Source organism: Sebastes fasciatus, chromosome 19 (genome assembly GCF_043250625.1).
Source record: "Sebastes fasciatus isolate fSebFas1 chromosome 19, fSebFas1.pri, whole genome shotgun sequence".
Lineage (NCBI taxonomy): Eukaryota > Metazoa > Chordata > Actinopteri > Perciformes > Sebastidae > Sebastes > Sebastes fasciatus.
Window position 1 is genome coordinate 14142044 of NC_133813.1, and position 20495 is coordinate 14162538.

The 20495-nt window shown below is 40.6% G+C and overlaps 2 protein-coding genes across 2 annotated transcripts in view; one reads left to right on the plus strand and one right to left on the minus strand.

Annotated features, from left to right (window-relative positions):
* pcsk5a (proprotein convertase subtilisin/kexin type 5a) overlaps positions 1-7194 on the plus strand; it is a 29362-nt gene extending 22168 nt beyond the window's left edge. The window contains exons 30-37 of the mRNA XM_074618195.1: positions 509-723; positions 983-1225; positions 2374-2604; positions 2711-2888; positions 3540-3757; positions 4277-4377; positions 4688-4895; positions 6012-7194. Coding sequence (XP_074474296.1) covers positions 509-723; positions 983-1225; positions 2374-2604; positions 2711-2888; positions 3540-3757; positions 4277-4377; positions 4688-4895; positions 6012-6469 — 1852 coding nt within the window. The 3' untranslated portion in view covers positions 6470-7194. The remainder of the gene's footprint in view (positions 1-508; positions 724-982; positions 1226-2373; positions 2605-2710; positions 2889-3539; positions 3758-4276; positions 4378-4687; positions 4896-6011) is intronic.
* A 111-nt stretch (positions 7195-7305) lies between these two features.
* Positions 7306-20444, minus strand: prune2 (prune homolog 2 with BCH domain). Its single transcript, XM_074618194.1, has 11 exons — positions 20304-20444; positions 17685-17751; positions 17373-17573; positions 16864-17040; positions 13549-13651; positions 10132-10263; positions 9902-9988; positions 9126-9224; positions 8972-9010; positions 8458-8508; positions 7306-8333 (listed from the first exon to the last, which is right to left on the minus strand). Exons 2-11 carry the CDS (start codon positions 17737-17739, stop codon positions 8300-8302), a joined length of 978 nt encoding a protein of 325 aa, XP_074474295.1. The 5' UTR covers positions 17740-17751; positions 20304-20444; the 3' UTR covers positions 7306-8299.
* Positions 20445-20495: the final 51 nt, after the last annotated feature.

Below are 20495 nucleotides of genomic sequence, written 5' to 3' on the forward strand. Positions count from 1 at the left end.
TTGCTTTTTTTTTTTTTTAGCAACACTTAAGTACTACACGATCGTCTGGATGAATTATTAGTAGTCGTCTGTAGACTGAAGCAAAGGGCAGAGCAAAATGTCAGTCATCTTGTTTACCCAGCAGCAGCAGCACACACATTATGACAGCATCTTTCAGTTTTTTCTCATAGTGAAAAAATACAAATATATGCAGTCCAACTTGACACATATTACAAGGAAAACTAATCAGTTAATTAAGAGACTTTATACAACATCAATGTTTATACTTGCCTTGGTCTTAAGTAGGAATATGAAAGTAATGCGCAAAATCAAAATATGTAGAAAGAAAGAGCTGGCAGCAGCAGAGACACTGCCAGTGTGGACACCACACGCGTAAGAGATGCAGTAGTTCAGCGAGGTAGCCGCCACGCGCTGCTCATGTACCCAGTGTGGCCCTGCCGTAAGACGGGGCAGCCCTACTTGTGTCTTTGCATGTGTGTCTGCTGACGTCTGTTTTGCGTTCTCACAGGGGTTACCCTGCAGGTCAGGTGTGTCGTAGCTGTGCAGCAGGCTGTGCATCCTGTGGGAAGAACGCCACCCACTGCCTCAGCTGTGAAGAACCTCTCCTCCTACACAAGCACCAGTGTGTGGAGGAGTGTCCTCCGGCGCACATTGTCCGGGACAGGGAGTGCCAACACTGCCCATCAGCCTGCCAGGAGTGCAACCCGCTAGGGCAATGCACAGGTACTGAAACACAATGCAAACCGGGACTAATTCAGCTGTTAATGCTCAATTCAGACATTTTATTTAATCTACTGTGATCAAGTGAGTGTGCTCGTCATAATGACAACATTTGACTCATCTGTCTCAAGTCTATTTTTCATTCATGTCTTGTCATTTTTTTGAAAGTGAGTGAAACCCATGCCTGATATGCCTCTCCAAGACTTTAGGGAACTTAGTATAGTTTCCTGTACTAAATAGTTCTTCCATGTTCTTTATGCAGGCTGTGAGGAGTATCACTTCCTCCACGAGGGTCTGTGTGTGCCGGACTGTCCCGAGAGGTTCTTTGAGGACAAAGAGCAAAGGGAGTGTTTGCGTTGCCACCCTGACTGCGCTTTGTGTGACGGCCCGAACAACAACGACTGTGATGGCTGTACGGACCCCGAGGCCACTCTGTACAACGGAGCGTGCCTGGCAGCCTGCCCCTCCCATACCTATAGAGACACTATCACAGAAGAATGTAAAGGTACAACAGAAAACAGACAGCAGAAGTTTATCTTTTGGTAACTAATTTGAGTTGTTGCATGGATGCACTCCTCTGATCAAAACCCATTTATTTTGTTAATGTTATACATTTATATATTCAGAGCTCCTGCCTGTTTGGGTATGACAAAGTCAGAGATGCTCCATTTCTCCTAAAACACTGATGCAATATTTTCTGTCCTGTGTAGCGTCCTTCATGCATTTCTCTCAATTATATTCTCTACTATGCCTGTGAGTGTGTTTCCTGACTTTAGCTCAAACTAAAATAGCAACGCTTTTCAGACGGCTAACAGGCAGCTGTCAAACCTTGAAAAACAGAACAGCGATGCCAAAGACAGTTCCCTAGAGATAGACGCACTCTGGTTTTGTTATTCAAAAACACAGAGAATGGTGTGTTTCTCCCAGGAAAATGTTGTAGGCGATGCCCACTTTTGTTGCTACATAAAGTAGCTGCCAGCAGTAAGACGTTTAAAAGGAAGTGCATTGCTGCACTGCACAATGGACAGAGGGGGATTCTTAATGTTTATTTTCATCTGAAGTGGAAAAACAGGCAGCAGAAAATGTTTTCACAGATCACAAACCAGATCAGATAAAGTGTATTACTACAGAAAAATAATGAATAATTCACATCTTTGACCTAATAATGTTTTATTATCAAATAAACTATCACCATGTTATATATCAGATAGATATCAAGTCGTAGGTGTGATATTATCCTTTGACTCAGTTACGTTTTTATGCCTCTGCGCCGGCGACAGCTGTTCCCCTGGCCACTTTTATTATGTTTTCCGGTTGTCCGTCCGTCCGTCCGTACCACTCCTAATTCTCAATATCTCAGGAACGCCTGGAGGGAATTTCTTCAAATTTGGCACAAACGTCCACATGGACTCAAGGATGAACTGGTTAGATTATGGTGGTCAAAGGTCAAGGTCACTGTGACCTCATGTCCGTCCCATTCTCGTGATATCTCGGGAACACATATGCTAACTATGACAATTTTACACATATGTCTGATAGGATAAAATGATGAAGTGATGAGATTTTAGAAAGACATGGATGTAAACTGTAACTTGACTGGCTGGCGGAGGTGTACAACCGCGAGGCACTAATTCTAGTTACTTGTATTTCCAGACTGTGATGCATCGTGCCTTACCTGCCTCCACGCCGGCTCCTGCACCAGCTGCAGAGAGGGTCACAGGCTAGAGGGCCACGGACATTGTGTGCCATCAACCAACAATTGCTCGCCTTACCAGTACGCAGACCAGGACGAGGAATGCCATCCGTGTCACAAATACTGCCACCGGTGTTCAGGTCCCGGCAAAACTCACTGCCTGAGCTGCAACCAGAGACATCTCCTGCTCAGTGAGTCCACTTTGGTCTTTGCTCTCTGAAATCTGCTGGAAAGCTCTTCAAGCATCTGTGACTTGTTTGTTTTAACTCTATGATCATGTGTGTTTTGTTGGCACAGATGGCACCTGTGTGGATGAATGCCCCACGGGTTACTATGAGGGCGAGTCGTGGCAGAAATGTGAACCTTGCCACCCTTCCTGTCAGTCCTGCGTTGGAAAGCACAGCCACGAGTGTCTCTTCTGTAAAACCCACCTATTTCGAGAGGGCAAAGAGTGTGTGGAGACCTGCCAGCACAGGTAGTTTAACCTGCTCACCGTCCAGCTGTGTCACTCATCCATTACATTAAAGTGCGGTCACACAGTGTTGTCATTAATAAAAGATTGTCACATAATGTCATTGTGGAGAGCAAACCGTTGCTTTTCTTCAGTTAGCTGGACAGGGCCGCAGTTTAGAGATGGAGGCTAATTTAGCCTGAGATTTAAATAGCCCTTCATGTGGCCTGTAAAATGCTAATTAGACTTGATTTTATTTGGGGTGTGGTGATTGAGAGAGTTAAATTAATGTGCCGGTAAATTGAGGTGCAGTTAAATACTCGAGAGAAAACACAAAAGGGATCCAAAGGCTTTTTATTCCTCTGCCACCCTACACACTTTCAGAACTTCATGGAGCAGCATATATATAAAAAAAACAGAAAATATCACTTTGAATTTATAATGCAGAACGTGTGTCTCGCTCTCCTCAGCAGTGGTTTGAAGTGCTTTGTTATGGCTGCGTTCCTTCTGTCACGGTGTCTCGGTCTATGTCATGTCTGAGTACTTGTGGTTGTGTATTGCTGTATGTGACTGAGTAGCTGTGAGGAATTTCCTTTGAGGACAAACACAACTCTAATCTCATCACCTTTTAATTGAATCTAATCTATCATAACTCTCTCACCATCTATCCGATAGTCACTATGGAAACACAGACTCAAGGATGTGTGAGAAGTGTGATGCGAGTTGCGGCGAGTGTATCGGGGGCGAGGAGGACAGCTGCCTGAGCTGCCCTCCGGGTCTCATCTACTTGCGGAAAGAAGGCCGTTGCCTCCCCTCGTGCCCTCAGGGACACTACCACGACGCTGCGCACAGGACCTGCGAGCCCTGCCACGCCAGCTGCAGAGCATGCTCAGGTATGAGTGTCCACTCAGCAGTAATTTGATATCATGCAGATGTAGGTGATGAGATATTGATGCTGCTAATTCTCCACGGACTGCAGATGTGAAAGTGGGGGACTGCTTGGACTGTGCTGTGTATAGACCATAGTAATGTTATATACAGTACAGGTTCATGTGCACTGTATATTGTACAAAAGGGACATTAATCTTAAAAGAATATCCTGAACAACTTAACTATTCATTACGGCTGTCAGTCAATTAAAGTATTGAATTGTGATTAATTGCATGATTGTCCATAGTTAATCGCGATTAATCGCAAATACATTTTTTATCTATTCAAAATGTAATTAAAGGGAGATTCGTCAAGTATTTAATACTCTTATCAATATGGCCCAGATGAATTTATATCAGGCTTTGGCTACACAATACTTGTTGGTAGGATCAATTCATTGTTGGTTTTGATATATTCTTGGGATTTGTTGACAATAATAAAAATACAAAATATTCCCAGACTTACTTGTCATGTATCTGCAGGAAAAGATTCCCTGTCCTGTGACTCGTGCTACCCGGGATACCTGCTCTCAGATGGCATCTGTGAGTCCATGTGCAAAATCGGCCTGTTTCCTGTAATAACGGTAACCACACTTTTTAATTTCACAAATATTAACTTTTTATATATAAAAAGTTCTTATAATGTAATTCAGACTGCCTTATTACTGCACCAGGAGAAATCTCAAACAGCAGACTGAAAATTATTACTGTGTTCAAAATGCTGTGAGGCAACTGACTGAAAGTGTCTGGCAGGTAGATGCATATTAATTGATTTAAGCTGAAAGGCAGTGCATCACCTATATTCAGTCCTTTTAGAAATGAAAGTTTTGCATATCTTTGGAGAGTCTTGGTCTGTAGTTTTGTCAATATCAGTCCTTTCTCCTGTCTCATCAGCGTTCAGGTCACGTTTGTGAACGCTGTGATGGCTCTTGTATGGAGTGTCGGGGGCCTGGTCCGGCCAACTGCACCATGTGTCCCACTCAGGCCATCTTAGAGGCTGGAGGGCGCTGCCTGCTTTGTTGCCGCCATGAAGAGGATGAAGAGGAGGATGAGGATGCGGACACAACGCAGAAGGACTGTTGTAACTGCACTGAGACTCGAGGTAGGCTGTAGGTCTTGCTTATTGAAAGATAATGGAGGAGGATGGAGAGGCACATGACGGGGTGTCAAGTGTTTATTTTCTGGAACTCTTCTTCTGAACTTTGTTAATGCTGACATTCAAAATACTTTTATTATCTTTTCTGATGGTATACTATGACTTTTGTAAGACATTTTTCAACATGCTATACTAAAATTTGTGACATTTTTCGACATACTATGCTATGACTTTATGACCTACTATACTAGGTCATACTTTTTTTAGATATACTATACTATGATTTTTTTCCGACATACTATACTGTAACTTGTTTCATGACATTTTTTTGCATGCTATCATGATATCAGCATATCTATGACTTTCTTCAGGACTTTTTTCAGCATACTATTAATCACTTTTTTCAACATACTATGCTATGATGTTTTTGTAATGTTTTTTGACATATTATACTATGACTTTTTTTCAACATACTAAATTATGACCTTTTTTTACCTTTTTTTTGACATACTATACTATAACTTTTGTCAACACACTATACCATGACTTTTCCTTCACTTTTTTTCAACATATTACGAAATTACTTTTTTTTTCCGACACAGTATACTATGACTCTTTTTACTTTTTTTTCGATATACTATGACTTTTTTTTTCGTAGTACTATACTATGACTTTTTTTTTTACATCCTTTACTATGACTTTTTTTCAACATACTATACTATGGCTTTTTCTCAATCTTTTTTCAACATACTATATGACTTTTTTTTAAACTTTTTTTTGACATACTATACTATCACTTTTTTACTATTTCTTTGACATACTGTACTATGACTTTTTCTCTTTTTTTTGATATACTATACCATGATTTTTTTTTGCCACTCTCCTATGACTTTTTTTACATACTATACTTTGACTTATTACTCTTTTTTCAATAAACTATACTATGACTTTTTTTACATACAATACTATAACTTTTTTTTTTCTTTTTGTCGACACACTATATGACTTTTTTTTACTTTTTTATCAACTTACTATAAAATGACTTATGACATAATTTACTCTCACTTTTTATGAGTTTTTCTATTATTTTTATTTCGCTATCTACTATATATGGGTTTCTAGGAGAGTGTGTCCTGAGCACCAACTTGGCGTTCAGGAATGAGGAGGAGCAGGATGGAGGCAACCTGGCAATCTTCATCATCGCCTCTATACTGTTGGTGCTTGGACTGGTGGCTGTCGTCTTCATCATCAGGCACTCCCGCTCCAAGAGAGCGCCCCCAGACATTACTCCCCGTGGCTACGAGAAGCTGGGCTCCAGCAGGGGATTCGGAGGCGGCTACAGCTCTGCTTCCTCTGCGTCTTATAGCAGCCACGCCAACTCCTCCGGCGGCCGGTTGGTTGACATTGCTGAACGTCGCACAGGGAATAAAGATGATGATGATGACGATGATGATGATGATGAGGACATTGTTTACATGGGCCAGGATGGCACCGTGTACAGGAAGTTCCGGTATGGACAGCTGGGAGACGACAACGAGGATGAGTTGGAGTATGATGATGAGAGCTACACGTTCCGGTGAAGTATAAGAATTTCTCAAAAGAAACATTTCTCTTCTGGATTCCTCCTCTTTCTGTCTCTCCTTCCTCTGTACTGTTTATCTCCTCCTGCCCTGAGGGACAGACCCATTTATCCTTCACTGAATAGGAGCTGAACCAAATGAGACATGAGAAGCAATTTATAATGATACATTTTTACAACTGCTATCCATTCACAAAATGTGCTGCTGAATAATTCTATGTTTTGCATTCTTAAGGACTTTTTACATAATTACAACTTGGATTTCTGGAATTTGTTTGGAGTATGATGACTTCCCCCATATATAACATAGGCATTTACTAGTTTTGACAGTTTAATTAAAAGGTGCTCTATACAAGAGCCAGAGCATTAATATAGCAGCAAACAACTATTTGCTATGTAAAGATATACAGCAGTAATGTCTACCTGACCAGAGAATGAAGTAGAGTCGGGCGATAAACCGATTTGATCAATTAATTAGAATTCATGGTTTAAGACGATTTAAAAATTAAAATCGGCTCCGTTAGCAGTGTTGTTAGCAGCGAGCCGCCGCCATGTTGAGGCAATAGAAATGCTCCCAATCTCGCATTTAGCACCTTTAATCATATTATTCATCTTTTTAATTGTTGTGGTGTTGGATTAGGATTTTAAATTTGATTGATCATGGTCTTTCTTTAGCTTTTTCTATATTGTGTTCTGTTCAAATAAAGACTTGGAAAAAAATGCAGATGTACTAAAGAGTAAGTTATGGCTTCACAGGGCGGAAACTAACTAATTGCTATGCGACGAATCAAAGTCCAACTAACAAAACACGATTGAAAATGACGACTGAAAACAACGTTCAGACTTCAGTCCATTTTTATTGAATTACTAGACAGTGATCCATCATTTCCTTGCACATCCTCAATACACCATAGAAGAAGACTCATGGGTAAGAGGACAATCAGTTATCTATGAGGGGACATGCACTGATGCACAAACACACACACACACATAGAAGATATTGTGCTTTACAGAAATCCCATCTTTTATTCACTCTGAGGTTTCTTCCTGATGATTCAGGAGAAGCTCCAGGGATGATTTCCAGTTTATGTATCTGACAAACGGATTGAAAACACACTCACACACACATTTGCAGAGCTAAAAATACATGCTCTCACATTGCACTTATAACTTGGTTTCATATTTAACTTTATCCTCCTTGGTTTCAGATAAACTCTATAAAGTTCAAATATCTATTTGTAGATTTTTTTTTTCTAGTTTTAGAACAAGTATTAAGACAGAGGAGTGGATTGCTTAAATGCAGTAGTTGGTCATCTATGGCACAAGGCTTTTTTTGGCCACACCATGTGCTTTTATTGTAGATTGCTGACACACAAGTCGCCTCTTTATCTGAAATACTGAGTGTGTGACCAGTAAAGGGTGATATTATTGCTTCACTGCTTCTCATGCACACAACTACAACACTATAGACTCTACAAATGGATTTGCGCAGTGCACTGTCTGGTGTGTAATTGCTTTTCCTACCCTACCGTGAACGACAATGCTACTCTGTAGGTGCTGCCAAGCATCACACTTGACTATATAGTTCTCTGGTTTGCAGGTGTAAAGGTACAGTAGATACTACAGCAGCCATAAAGAATGAGATCTAACTCTTGAGTTTTAACAGGAACTATTGCAGGTTTGTTTTTTCATTTTAAACTCCAGTGTCTAATTGGCAAACACACACACACGTTACCTTAACAAGCCTTGACTTTGTTTTCCAGCTTCACCCGTACAATACAACAGTGACTTCAGAACATTGAGGTGACCCATTCATTTAGGATGTTTGGGTTTAAGAGCTGCTGGCACCGGCTGCATCTGGTCTGCTGGGAAGACGAGAGAACAAAAACAGAGACATTAAAAACGGGTATGTTTATGTACGGGTGACAGACTGCTGACACAAGGCCATTTCTCTTCCATGTGTGAACTTAAACGTCTTAGAGGACTTACTCTGTTCTGCCTACTGCTGTTGGCTCCGGTCCCAGCAGAAAACTATTCCGTCTTGAATGAAACAAAACAAATAGAGTGGTTGTTAGAGCAGAATTTATTATTGTGAAATGTTGTAATTCACTGGTATTTGGTGAATTTGAAGACATGCAACTCATGATTATATGCACAATTAATCAGCCAGAGAATAGCGTGTGAATTCTACAGTGTCGTTCCAACATTTATTATCAGTGTAATAGATCACTTTGCAATGAGGACGGGCTCATTTATTTTACTGTAATGATAAATGAGATGAAAGCGATGCATTCAGCATCTTTAGCAAAAACATTTTTTTCCTCCGTCCTTCCTGTAATTGCAACCATAGCCAAATCCAATTGGTCCTCATCCAGCAGAAGAGCCCCTGTGATCTAAAAGTGAGCCATCTGATAAATGAGCGCTCTAGCCAAGGATAAAACCGAGGCAGAGGCCACTGCCTCCGCAGAGGCAAGTAATGAGAGCCAGGAGAGTCTATACTTACTTTGAGTTCTCTGCTGCTACCTTCAGTTCCTTGTCAAGTCTAGGAGGTGAGAGTTCAAATAACAATATGAATATAAAGTCATTTAATAAGACAACTCAGGCTTGGAGGAGGGGTGGGGGGTGTTGCAGTGGTTGGGGGGTTAGGAGGGACTCACCTAATGATGCACTCTGGGATCTGGATGCAGTCCATGGGGATGGATTCCTGCAGTTCGTCCAAACTGTTCACATACCTAATCTTACTGCTGAACTTGGTGCTGTGACAAGAGCAACATGTACGTACACACACACACACACACACAAAAACACAGTGAATATAACCGGTTTGGCATCAGAAGAACTCGATTATGTCATAGTACCTCATTAAAATTTAAAGAAAAAACTCATACTATAGTATATTGTACAAAAAGGCATAGTAAAGTATGTCACAAAAGTGTCATTATAAAAGTTACAGTAGTATGTCGTAAAAAAGTCATAGTATAGTATGTCATAAAAGTCTAGTATAGTATGTCGAAAAAACTTATAGTATGTTAAAAAAGTAATTAAAAACTTATAGTATCTCATAAAAAGTTATACTACAGTATGTTAAAAAAGCCGAAGTATAGTATGTCATAAGTCGTCAAGTCAGTGTAGTATGTCATAAAAAGTCAATATAGTATGTTATCAAGTCATAGTATAGTATGTCATCAAGTCATAAAAAGTCAGTGTAGTATGTCATTAAAAGTCGTAAAAAAAGTCATAGTATAGAATGTCATAAAAAGTCAGTGTAGTATGTCATAAAAAAGTTATACTATAGTATGTCAAAAAAGTAATTAAAAAGTTGTAGGTTATAAAAAAATATTGTCTGCACAAGTTTTCATGCCAATCCATCTAACAGTTGTCGACCGACTGACTAACACTGCAGTCCCGAGAATAAAAATGGGATCATTGTTACCTGATGAAGGGCTTGGTTATGGCTAGAACGGTCCTGATAAACCATGATGGATGGAGAATAATGAAGGATTTCAAATTCTTCCTGAGCCTGAAAACAACACAATATATCACATGTTAAGTATGTTTATGTCCATGTTGCATTTTCATTTCCATTCAGGTGAGATACAAATCATCATCACAAGTCATGCTGCTGTTATCTTTCACAAGATCATGTAAGTGAACAGAACAGACCTTCTGTCAATCATCTGATAGCATTTCTTCAGCCAGCCAAGGCCGGGCATTCTTCTGTGGGGCGTGGCTCCATTCAGGTACACTATCATGTAGTCCTCTGCCACCATCAGCTCCAGTGTGCTGATCACATAGCTGAAGACAAACATATTCAAATAATTAAAAGCTTGACCTCTACCCAAGGGATATTTACCATTATCTTCTGGAATAAGAGTATAATTGACCCAAAAATGTTACTGAAATGGGTGAAATGTTCTATCCTGATATAAGTAATTTAATATCTCACTTTAATGTTTAATGTTGCAGCTGGTAAAGGTGAAGTACTTTGTATACTGCTGCGTAACTTAACCTGTGATAATACATCATAATGTGTTGATTTATTTTCTATTAATCTGAATATGCAAAATAACTAGTAACTAAAGCTGTCTAAAGAAATGTACCTCATGCTGCCATCACAACATCATGCCTCTTGCAACTCTCCCAAGTGTGCCACTGTATCAGCCCGAAAAAAACGTCACTGTCTTTAACATTACTTATGTCAAAATGGTGAAATGCAAGAGATGCAGAAGAACCATGTTTTGTGACTGAATGCCAACAATATGACGAAATAATAGTAGACCTATACCGTCTTGCTCGGTTTGAAAAACTGGCCGCATTTTAAGAAATGTCTCTTCTCTGATGTCAGCTATGAGAAATTGGTACAAATGTTGCTCCATGGATGAGCTGTTTTGCTTTGAATTTCTTCTTTTTTCATTCTCTTGCATCCATCCCTGACTTTCTACCTTTATAAAATCCAATACTCTGAAAACTTATCTCTTTCTCATTTCTCTCCTGAAATCCCACCACCCCACCTCCTCTCAGTCAGCAGGGAACTTTGTCATCTCCTTTGAAAATAGTTGACAATATCCTCAGCTAACACAGTCCTCTCCAGTTTCCTCAATAACTCCTCTAACTTCAATGACTTTGGTCCCACTCTGACTCTCCTCTCCTTCTGATCCAATGTCATTCTCCAGCTTACAAATCAACACCGCTGATCCACTCTGTTTCGTGACTATTGTGATCATCTCCCACTGACATCAAGCTGCATACCATTCACCTCTCGGCTATAGTTAACTCCTCCTTGCGAGGATTCAGACCTCGAGCCATCTGGCATCACAAAGTGCAGACGCTATGGTTTACCTCCTTTCATTTCTATCCAAAACTCTCAGATATGCCAGCTTACTCAATATCTTCCACAGAACAGCCTGTGGGATCCCAATCACACTGTCCAAGCATGAAATGCAAGTGTGCCAGCACCACAGTGAAAGCATCAACATGGGAGGCCTCCACAAACAAGCTAGACTATCACTTTATTTCTGTCACTTTATTTGGAGAGTTTTCCTTGTGCAGAGGAGCCGTGGCTTATTTAAAGAATTAAGTAGCATCCTCAATATGCTAAATACCAGCGTTTGAGTCAAGACCACCTAAACCGACACCAAGTCATGACCAGGACCAGAGTTTATCAAGACAGAGACAAGACCAAGTCTTTGAGGGGTTGAGACCAAGTCAAGACCAAGGCAAGGTAAGACCGATTCCAGACCAAGACCCGACCAGGACCTGAGTTTATCAAGACAGAGACGAGACCAAGTCTTTGAGGGGTCAAGACCAAGACAGGGCGAGACTGGGTCAAGACCAAGACCAGGCCAGTGCGGGTCCTACACTGCATGACACACTTAAGATGAAATGTGGAACATGCAAACCATCGGCTCTCCTCAAATTGATCTGAATGATCCACATTTCCATAAAAACAGCCACAGAAAACCAATGAAGATTCCTCTTCATTCACCTCTTTTATTGCCATTTACTGTATATGTGTGTATGTATAAGTGTACCATGAAATCGTCTTGATAAAATAATCAAACAGCATTGCAAAGGTGAAGTTTTCTTTGTTTTCTATGAGCAATAATGCTGTTAACAAATAAATCAGACAATAAACAGGCAGTTTAGTAGAATTCCCCGCTGTTGTGGTCCTCTTTGTCCAAGACCGAGTAAAAATGCTTTTTGATTCCGAGACGAGACCTTCAAAAAGTGGTCTTGGGACTGGTCTCAAGGCCAAGACCAATGTCAAGTACTATAACACTACTAAATACTATTTATAGAGAATCATTTAGTTTTTGGAGGTACTTAGATATCTGTACCATATGGAGACTAAAAACCAACAAAATCAACCTGATGTCGCTGGATGAAATCTCAAAAGGATCACCAAAGCAATGGCTTTGTCCTTTGGGGACCATGAATGACTGCACAAAATTTCAAGTTGTACAGACATTCATGGTCCCCAGAGGATGAATGAAGAGAAACTGAGATGTTTCAGAAGCCAGCTCAGAAACAATAACTGATTGTGATACAGTAGACCAAGAAATATGACTTTTATAATATACTGTTACTTCTGGATTCAGATATTCAGGCCTCAAATCTCAAAGGATTGCCACCAAAGCAATGGCTTTGTCCTCTGGGGACCATGAATGACAGCACATCATTTCACTGCTATCCATCCGATAGCAGCATGGCTCTAGGGATGACAATATAGGTCTGTCAGTTTGTTCAGACTGAAATACCTCAACATTTACCAGATGAATTTGTGCAGACATTCATGGTCCCCAGAGGATGAATCCAACTCAGGTTATCCCCTGACTTCTTTGTAGCTCCACCAAGAGGCTGACGTTAGTGGTTTTGAGTGAAATGTCTCAACAACTATTGGATGGATTGCCATGAAATTTCATCCAGACATTCATGTTCTCCGCAGGATGAATTGTAATAACTTTGGTGATCCCTTGACTTCTCATTTAGCACAGTGGTTCTCAACCTGGGGGTCGGGAGATAATGTCAGGGCGCCGCCAGATGGTTGTGGAGAAAAACATAAAACTACATTTTAAAAATAAAATAAAATTTTATACTCGGGAATGGTTTTGACATTACATCGCCTGTACCAGTGATATTTATTTGCCTTAGAATAGATGTTACTGAGTGTGTTTGTCAGAGTCAAAGTGTGCGTGCACATGATTTTATGACGGGGGATTTCCGGCGGTCAGAGGGAGAGAAAAAGTCACACATTGGACAACGCCTAGGTGCTAAAACTAAACAGAACTGTCATCACAAACAAAGCATTATATTATATGTCCTACATTTATTAATAACAACATTCACAATTATCACTCAAAATCAGCAGGAGGCCCGTAGAAACAGCTGTTTACGCCGTGTTGTTTAGTCTTGTTGAGTCGGGACCAAAGTATTAGACCATCAATAGCTTGGCTAAAAACCAAATGAGCAAAGAGCAATAACTAACATTTCTCTACAAAACTTGTGGGCCAGTGTATAACCTGTTAAAAATAAACGACTGGTTAAAAGTGTGTGTGTGCGTCAGTGCAGTGTGAAACTCACAGGAAGAGGTTCTCCATTATCTCATGGTAGTCCTCGCTGTCGCTGTCTGGCAGGAAGCAGGCAGCAAACACTATGATGGCATTCACTCCGTTGCTATAGTAGCCTTGATAAAAACACATTAAAATAATAAGAGTTAAGTTGACCTTGTTCAATTGATGCTGAGAGCCTTAATTAGCATAGTTTTCATAATTTGTTTGCTCCCTTATTTCCCTCTTTTTTTGTTCAATTTATCTGCCAATCTGTGTCTCTTTTGTCTGACTGTCTCTCTGTCCCCTTTCCTCTCACTACTTTTCAGATAATTTCCTTTTATTCACCAACCCATTCATCGCCAGATTTGGTGTCACTCAGACAGAGGGTCTTTTATCTGAATGACAGATCTTGTGATATTTCCAGTGACAGACGTCTCTGTTTCCGTGAGACGGCTGGGTTTCACTTAAGCCCACAGCACAGTGGGGAGGAAATGCACTACCTGCTATTAGGGGTCAGATTTCCACCAATGATGGTAATATGGCCAGTACTTAAGGCACAGGCTTACCAGGGTGTAAACCCATGACCCCGGGGTTTTAAAGGGCCCCACAGAAAGGAAAGACAGAGATGGGGCCTCTGCCTGTGAAACCAATATGGCGTGACTCTGTGTCCGGCCTCAATTTAAGACCCAGCTCCCCCAGCAGACTTAATGCAGCTACATACAGGGCGACAAATTAAAAGAAAAGGTCATTTAAAGTAATAATCTCGAACATTTTCATTTAAATAAATGTCTGAAGTAGGTGAGATTGGAGCAAATATGATTTTAAAAAAAGTTATTTTTATAAAACGGTCGCTATATCGTGACAGTATTACATGAAACAGGTAACCTGGAAAAAAAATCATGTGCCTCTGTGTCCTCCGTTGTCCTCTGGTGCTCCTAATGGCATCTACAAGATTTCACATACCGGAGGAAAACAAGCAGTAAGAGCTGATCTGAGGTCCACTGTCCAGCTGCCGTCTATGAGAGCCGGCTGTCAATCACTCGCGTACGCCTACCAAACGGTCAAACTAGGCCGCGCTGATCAGATATGAATCAATATTATGGAGTACAAGGAGTAATGGAACTAGAAATAGCAGCTGCAGTGAGCTGTTACATGAAGAGCTGCAGGCGACAGGCTGCACATCTACAACTTCTCAGCGAGGTCACCAACTATTTTCACTGTTCGCAGACTCGTGCCGTCATCGCAGTTGACTAGACAGATGGAAATGATTTCCTGACTTCTTTACTAAAAAGCCAATAGTTTGTTTTGCTGCCCACAGTATTCTGGGACCTGTAGTATTAAACCACATTTGCTGTTGCCACCAGTAAACAGGGTGTCACTAAATCAACCAGGACTGAAATCTAACGGATTGTCACTTTAAAGTGTTTTAGGAAGGGTTGGGCGACCATGAGAAAAGCTTCAACGCTCCCTGAGTCCCTTGGTGTTTTGTAGAGCTCAAATGATTAGTCAATTAATCAAATCGATTGACAGAAAAATAACCATTGACTATTTTAATAATCAATACATTTTTCAAGCAAAAACGCCCAAAAATGTTTTGGTTTTAGCTTCTCCGATGTGAGGATTTGCGGCTTTTATTTTAATTTCTGACATTTTATGGACTAATCAATAAATTGCGAAAGTTACTGACAGATAATCGTTAAAGAAAATAATCGTTAGTTGCAGTTGTGGAGAGCGCTGTCCAACATATTCCCATCATTTTCGTATGGAAACAACTGCACCCATTTCTCCACTTATTTATTTGTGTTTTTCCTGTAATTGGTCACTTGTCTATACGCACTGGAAAGGTGTTTAGGACAGCAGCAGCCACCCATCATCAAACACACAAGTTATATTATCATCAAGTGGCCACTTTGCTCCTTTTCAACCTGAATCCTATTGTTCTAATGTGCAGAGGACATGTGGAATTTTCCACCTTGTGTTGTTTTGTGGAGAGTTCCCTCTGATGGCCGCTGGATGATGTCATACTCATCAGCTGGCTTCAGCTACAGCCTGCATTTCCTCATTTATTTGGTTGGCCAGCCTCCAAGGTAACATGAAGCATTTCCAAAATGAGACATCATTGTGCCATCTCGTTAGCCGAGAAGTGGCGGAAGCCAGCTTGAAAACAATAGCTGCTTGCGATACTGTAGAGCAGAGATTAGGTCTTTTATAAGATGCTGTTACTTCTGGAATCAGATATTCAGGCCTGCTGTGAACTGAATATGTTTACTGTGCTCAAACAATGAGTCCCCGTATTTATTCTGTTGAATCGATGCGGCCAGTTCTAGATATTTTCAATCAGACTGGTTGCTTACTTCTGTTTCTTTGTGCCAGCATCACTGACTTACGATTAATAGAACTTGCAGTGAATATTGGGTATTGTAGGAAGAGTATTTAAGGAAAGGTTCATATTTATTTTCAGGTCCATCTTTAAACAACACTCACATACTCATATGGGCATTGCAACAGTTTTTGGTGTCTGTAATTGTCTGCAATGAGCCCAACTGTATACATGTGTTATGATGTTAGTCCCCATAGTAGCCATTTCAATATAGTGAGACCATTTTTTAAAATTTGACCTCACTGTATAAAATGACCTGTGGTGACATCTAGGATAATCACAGCCTCATGAAACTTTACAGCCACAAACTATAGACTTAGAGCATTCAGAGGACGTATGGCTTTCCTAGCTAGATTGACAATAAGGGGGTTTCTGAGCAGTTTACACAACAGAAGTGCTCGCCATCCAATCGCTGAAAAATGCAATTCTTGCAGAAATCTCCAAAAGTCAAAAGTTTTTGATCCCAAATCACAGCATGGCTTTCTCTATGGTGTTCTTCAAGGTCTTGGTGTCTTATTGTGGTATTTTGGAGAGATTATTGATCATTTTTATCAATTCTCGAGTGGAAAAAAATGGTTAAATTTAGCACCAAATCTGTGTAACACATTTTATCAACCCAAAAATTGCTGCAATAATTTATGAGACATAATAGAGCATGGGGATGACAATAATACACTTCCATTATAATGTTCTAAACTCTTATACACTTTCATAATTCATTTTAAATAATGAATTAATTAATTCATGTTTATTACAGATTTATGACCAGAAAAACTTGACACAAATTGCTGAGCTGCATCTCAAATTAATCTTCAGATTCCCAGTTTTCAGATGATGTACACCACTTAATAATGATTTCTTGGTCAGTATTGAGTAATTGAAAAATATTTGCTTCTTTAAATACTAATAGGTAATGTTGAAAATGGACATAATACTAGTAGTTATGATGCTCTTTAATAGTCTCACCTCCGTGGGAGATGACTCTCATGTAGGGCTCAATGATCTTCATGTTGATGCGGTGCTCCTGCTCCCCGATGACGACCGTCCTCCATAGTTTGCCGTCCTGGCGCTCCTCCTCAGCGCTGTACGTCGGGATGGGATTGTAAGGCTCATTTGTCCCGCTCCTATTGGCTGGATTGGGGTCTGATAGGAGAAAAGAACAATACTGTGTTATACAGCAGGCACAGGTTTTACTAACAACATTAGAGATGACTGTGTTGTGTTCAAGTGTCCCAGTAAGCCATGACAGTGTGGCCCTGAAACTGAAGCAGGTACACAGAATTCAGCCATCAAAAATTTGTATTTATTTGTGTTTTTCATACTGTGTCTTCAGTGAAAAAGAGATTGAAAATTCATAGTCAACCTTGGTGGTGTGGAGAAATATACCATAAAACATAACATCAGTTATAAAGTTGCTGTGATTAAAATAAACAACCGTGACAGCACAACAAAAGATTGTTTGCATCCTGACCCACCTTCCCAGTCCATTTCATGGTCCGTGTAGTCGAGGTAATCCCCCTCATCAGGAGTGTCGAGGTCGTCCACGTTAATGTCGAGATCATCTGGCGTCTCCCCCAAGTCGTCCTCGCTCTGGTCCAGCGATAGGCTGATGCGAGGGGCAGATAGCTTTTTCCTTTGGCTAGGACCTCCTTGCAGGGGTAGAGAGGTAGGAGGGACTACAACACAAAAAAACACAGTACATAAAAACCCCTCAATCATCGCGGTTTTGTACATTTCTTTTTGAATAACGGTTGGTTTGCTTTGAATCGGAGCGTTGGTTGACTCACCTGGTCTGCCTTCGGCACTCTCAGAGTTCATTTTACTCTCTGATGCCAGGTCCATCCCCAGGAGGACCTGTGAGAAGATGATTACAGTTATTAAATATGATACAACAAACCTGGAGAGCATGCAGACTATTGTGGAATGCATCACCTGTTATTCCTCTAATCTGAATCAGCGCTATAATTTGCCGCCGAAAAGATTTTATTGAGTTTGTTCGTGAACACCGACCTAGTTATTCTGGGCGTTCACGCCTGGAAAAGGTTGAGAAAACCACTGCTTTTTACGACTATTACTTATTATGACTCCTACTACACTACATTTATTTGATAGCTTCAGTCACAAGTTACTTTACAGATTAAGATTTTACATATACAACACATGATAAACCTATAAATTATGATGCATTGTTACAGATTAAACGTCTTAGCAGTATAAAATACTTGAAAATGCTACTTACGCATTAATGTAATAATAATACAATCATCTAATATATAATAGTATTATACTTAAAGGGGCCATTTTATGCTTTTCGAGTACTTTAACTTTTGATAAATACATTTAGCTGATAATACTTACATACATTTTACTTCAGTGACATTTTCAATGCACGATTTTTACTGGTAATGGTGTATTTTCATATTACAGTATTTCTTACTTCTACCAAGGTGCAGTGTGTAGGATCTGGCAGAATTTAGTGGTGAGGTTGCAGATTGCAACTGACTGAAACTTTTCCCGTGAGCCAAGCGTGTAGGAGAACTACGGTGGCCGATGAGAAAACGTAAAAACGTGAATGTCCCTATCTAGAGCCAGTCTATGATTTGTCTGTTCTGGGCTACTGTAGAAACATGGCGGCCGGCTCCGTGAAGAGGACCCGGTCCGTATGTAGATATAAACGGTTCATTCTAAGGTAACGAAAACACATCTGAATACTTCCTCCACCACTGAAAACTACTTTCTTAAATATTGTTTAGACCCCAAAGTAGAGCTAGACCGACAAATGGGCCAATATTAGTTTATTGCCAATAGCGTTATCTAACTGGGTTTGAGGTAATTTAGAAACAGTGTCACCAGAGAGAGATGGTAAGTTTAATCAACTGTATAATGTGCCGCCTAGTATGAATCTTGATCATAATTCTTTAAGAGACAAATCTAAGAGATCCGTATCAACATCATTGGCTATGTTTACATGCACACTATTATTCTGAATATGACAATATTGTGAATTAGATACGAGTCATGTAAACAGCATATTCCGTTGGGATATTCTGAAATAGTCCTTATTCTGATTGGAGCATTTTCCAACTAAAGACATGTGGGATAAGCCGATGTTATTCAGGTTTTAGGAGAATTCTTTGGACATGTATACAGCACATTCGGAATATGCGTCTCAATTGGGGTTTTACAGCCGTTTGCGACACACGGCCTCTTGCCTCTTTCCGGCCAGCTCTGTGCGTTGTACACAAACCAACTAGCCGACACTTTGCAGAGATGCATGCCCAAAAGAAAAGCCCACATATCTACAGGTTTTTGGATAAGCGCAAATATCACAACGCCGACCTTTTTAAGAAGGTGGTTGAAGGAATGAGGCTGTGTTTACACGGTCGAACGAGCCCGCCACCGGCACAGCTGCATGTACACGGGTATTATTAATGGAATATAAAATTGCATTAGTCATGTAAACAGTTTAGTAGGAATATTGTCTTTTTCAGAAGGGCAAAAAAACGGAATATTTTGTGCGTGTAAACGTAGCCAATGTTGAAAGATTACCATCAGCCAATATATTGTAATCAGATATCAATATCAGTATCTCAAGAAGTCCAGCATCAGTTGGACTATACTACAAAGTATTAGCACAAGAAGCCCTCAAACACCAGCATGTGTTAACACATGATGTGGATCAGACTGGTAAGGTGGTAAGGGGAGAAAAGAGAGGGAGGGATGAGGGAAATGAGAAAGATTTTGAGGTTAAAGGTCATCTTCCCCTGTGAATAATCCTCCCATTAAAACTGGAGGAGGGGGAGGATGCTGAGGGTTGAGGAAGAGGAGGAGGAGGAGGAGGGGGATTGTTACATCATGACAAGCCCATTCCCCCTCCTCGCTGTCTTTTCCTAGTGCTGATTCAAATCGAATGACTGCACGCTCGCATGAGCACAGATTGGGCAGAGATGCAAATTCACAGTGAGTCACGTGCGCTCATTCTCATGAAAAAGAAAAAAAACATCCTTGTTCCTTCTGGGAGATTCTGCCTGGAACAAGGAAGATGGGATTGTATTAACAGCTGCAATAGAAATAAATGCTGAATGGTTGTCTCCTGTACGGATGACATCATGCTGACGATTCCCAGAAACATGTACAGTACGTGCACACACACTGAGATAACAAACACACAATGGCACACGCTCCTACACTGCAGAATGACAAAATTAGCATCAGCTGTTATGTGCATCCTCTATATGGAGGATGCTGAGCTGCTTCAGATCCACTTCCACAGCCCAGTGCTGATGACAGCAGCCCCTCCCTCACTCTCGCTTCCTGTCTGCTGGCTGTGAGAAAAAAAAAAACAGAAATACAAGAACATGTTCTCTTCTTTTTATCTTTCACAGAATAAAAAGCCGTCTACTCACCACTGCTGGGGCTCGGGTATCTCGTGTCCTCTTGCGTCTCAGTGCATGGATGCACTTCCAAGTTCCCTGCCTGTTTCCTTTTTCCTCTCAGCCTCTCGGTGGAGATGCTCAGCTTACAAACAGCTCACAGCTTCCACCATTTTGTGGTCACATGATCTGGGCCATTACCAAATAAGGACGATCACCTGCTAT

What these genes read in the sequence shown, in the direction of transcription:
- prune2 (XM_074618194.1), bottom strand. Translation starts at nt 17,739, where the DNA reads ATGGACCTGGCATCAGAGAGTAAAATGAACTCTGAGAGTGCCGAAGGC. An exon ending in GAGTGCCGAAGGCAGACCAG is followed by an intron (nt 17,574 to 17,684) that starts GTGAGTCAACCA and finishes TTTGTGTTGTAG; the next exon opens with TCCCTCCTACCTCTCTACCC. An exon ending in ATAACCAAGCCCTTCATCAG is followed by an intron (nt 9,225 to 9,901) that starts GTAACAATGATC and finishes CTCTTGTCACAG; the next exon opens with CACCAAGTTCAGCAGTAAGA.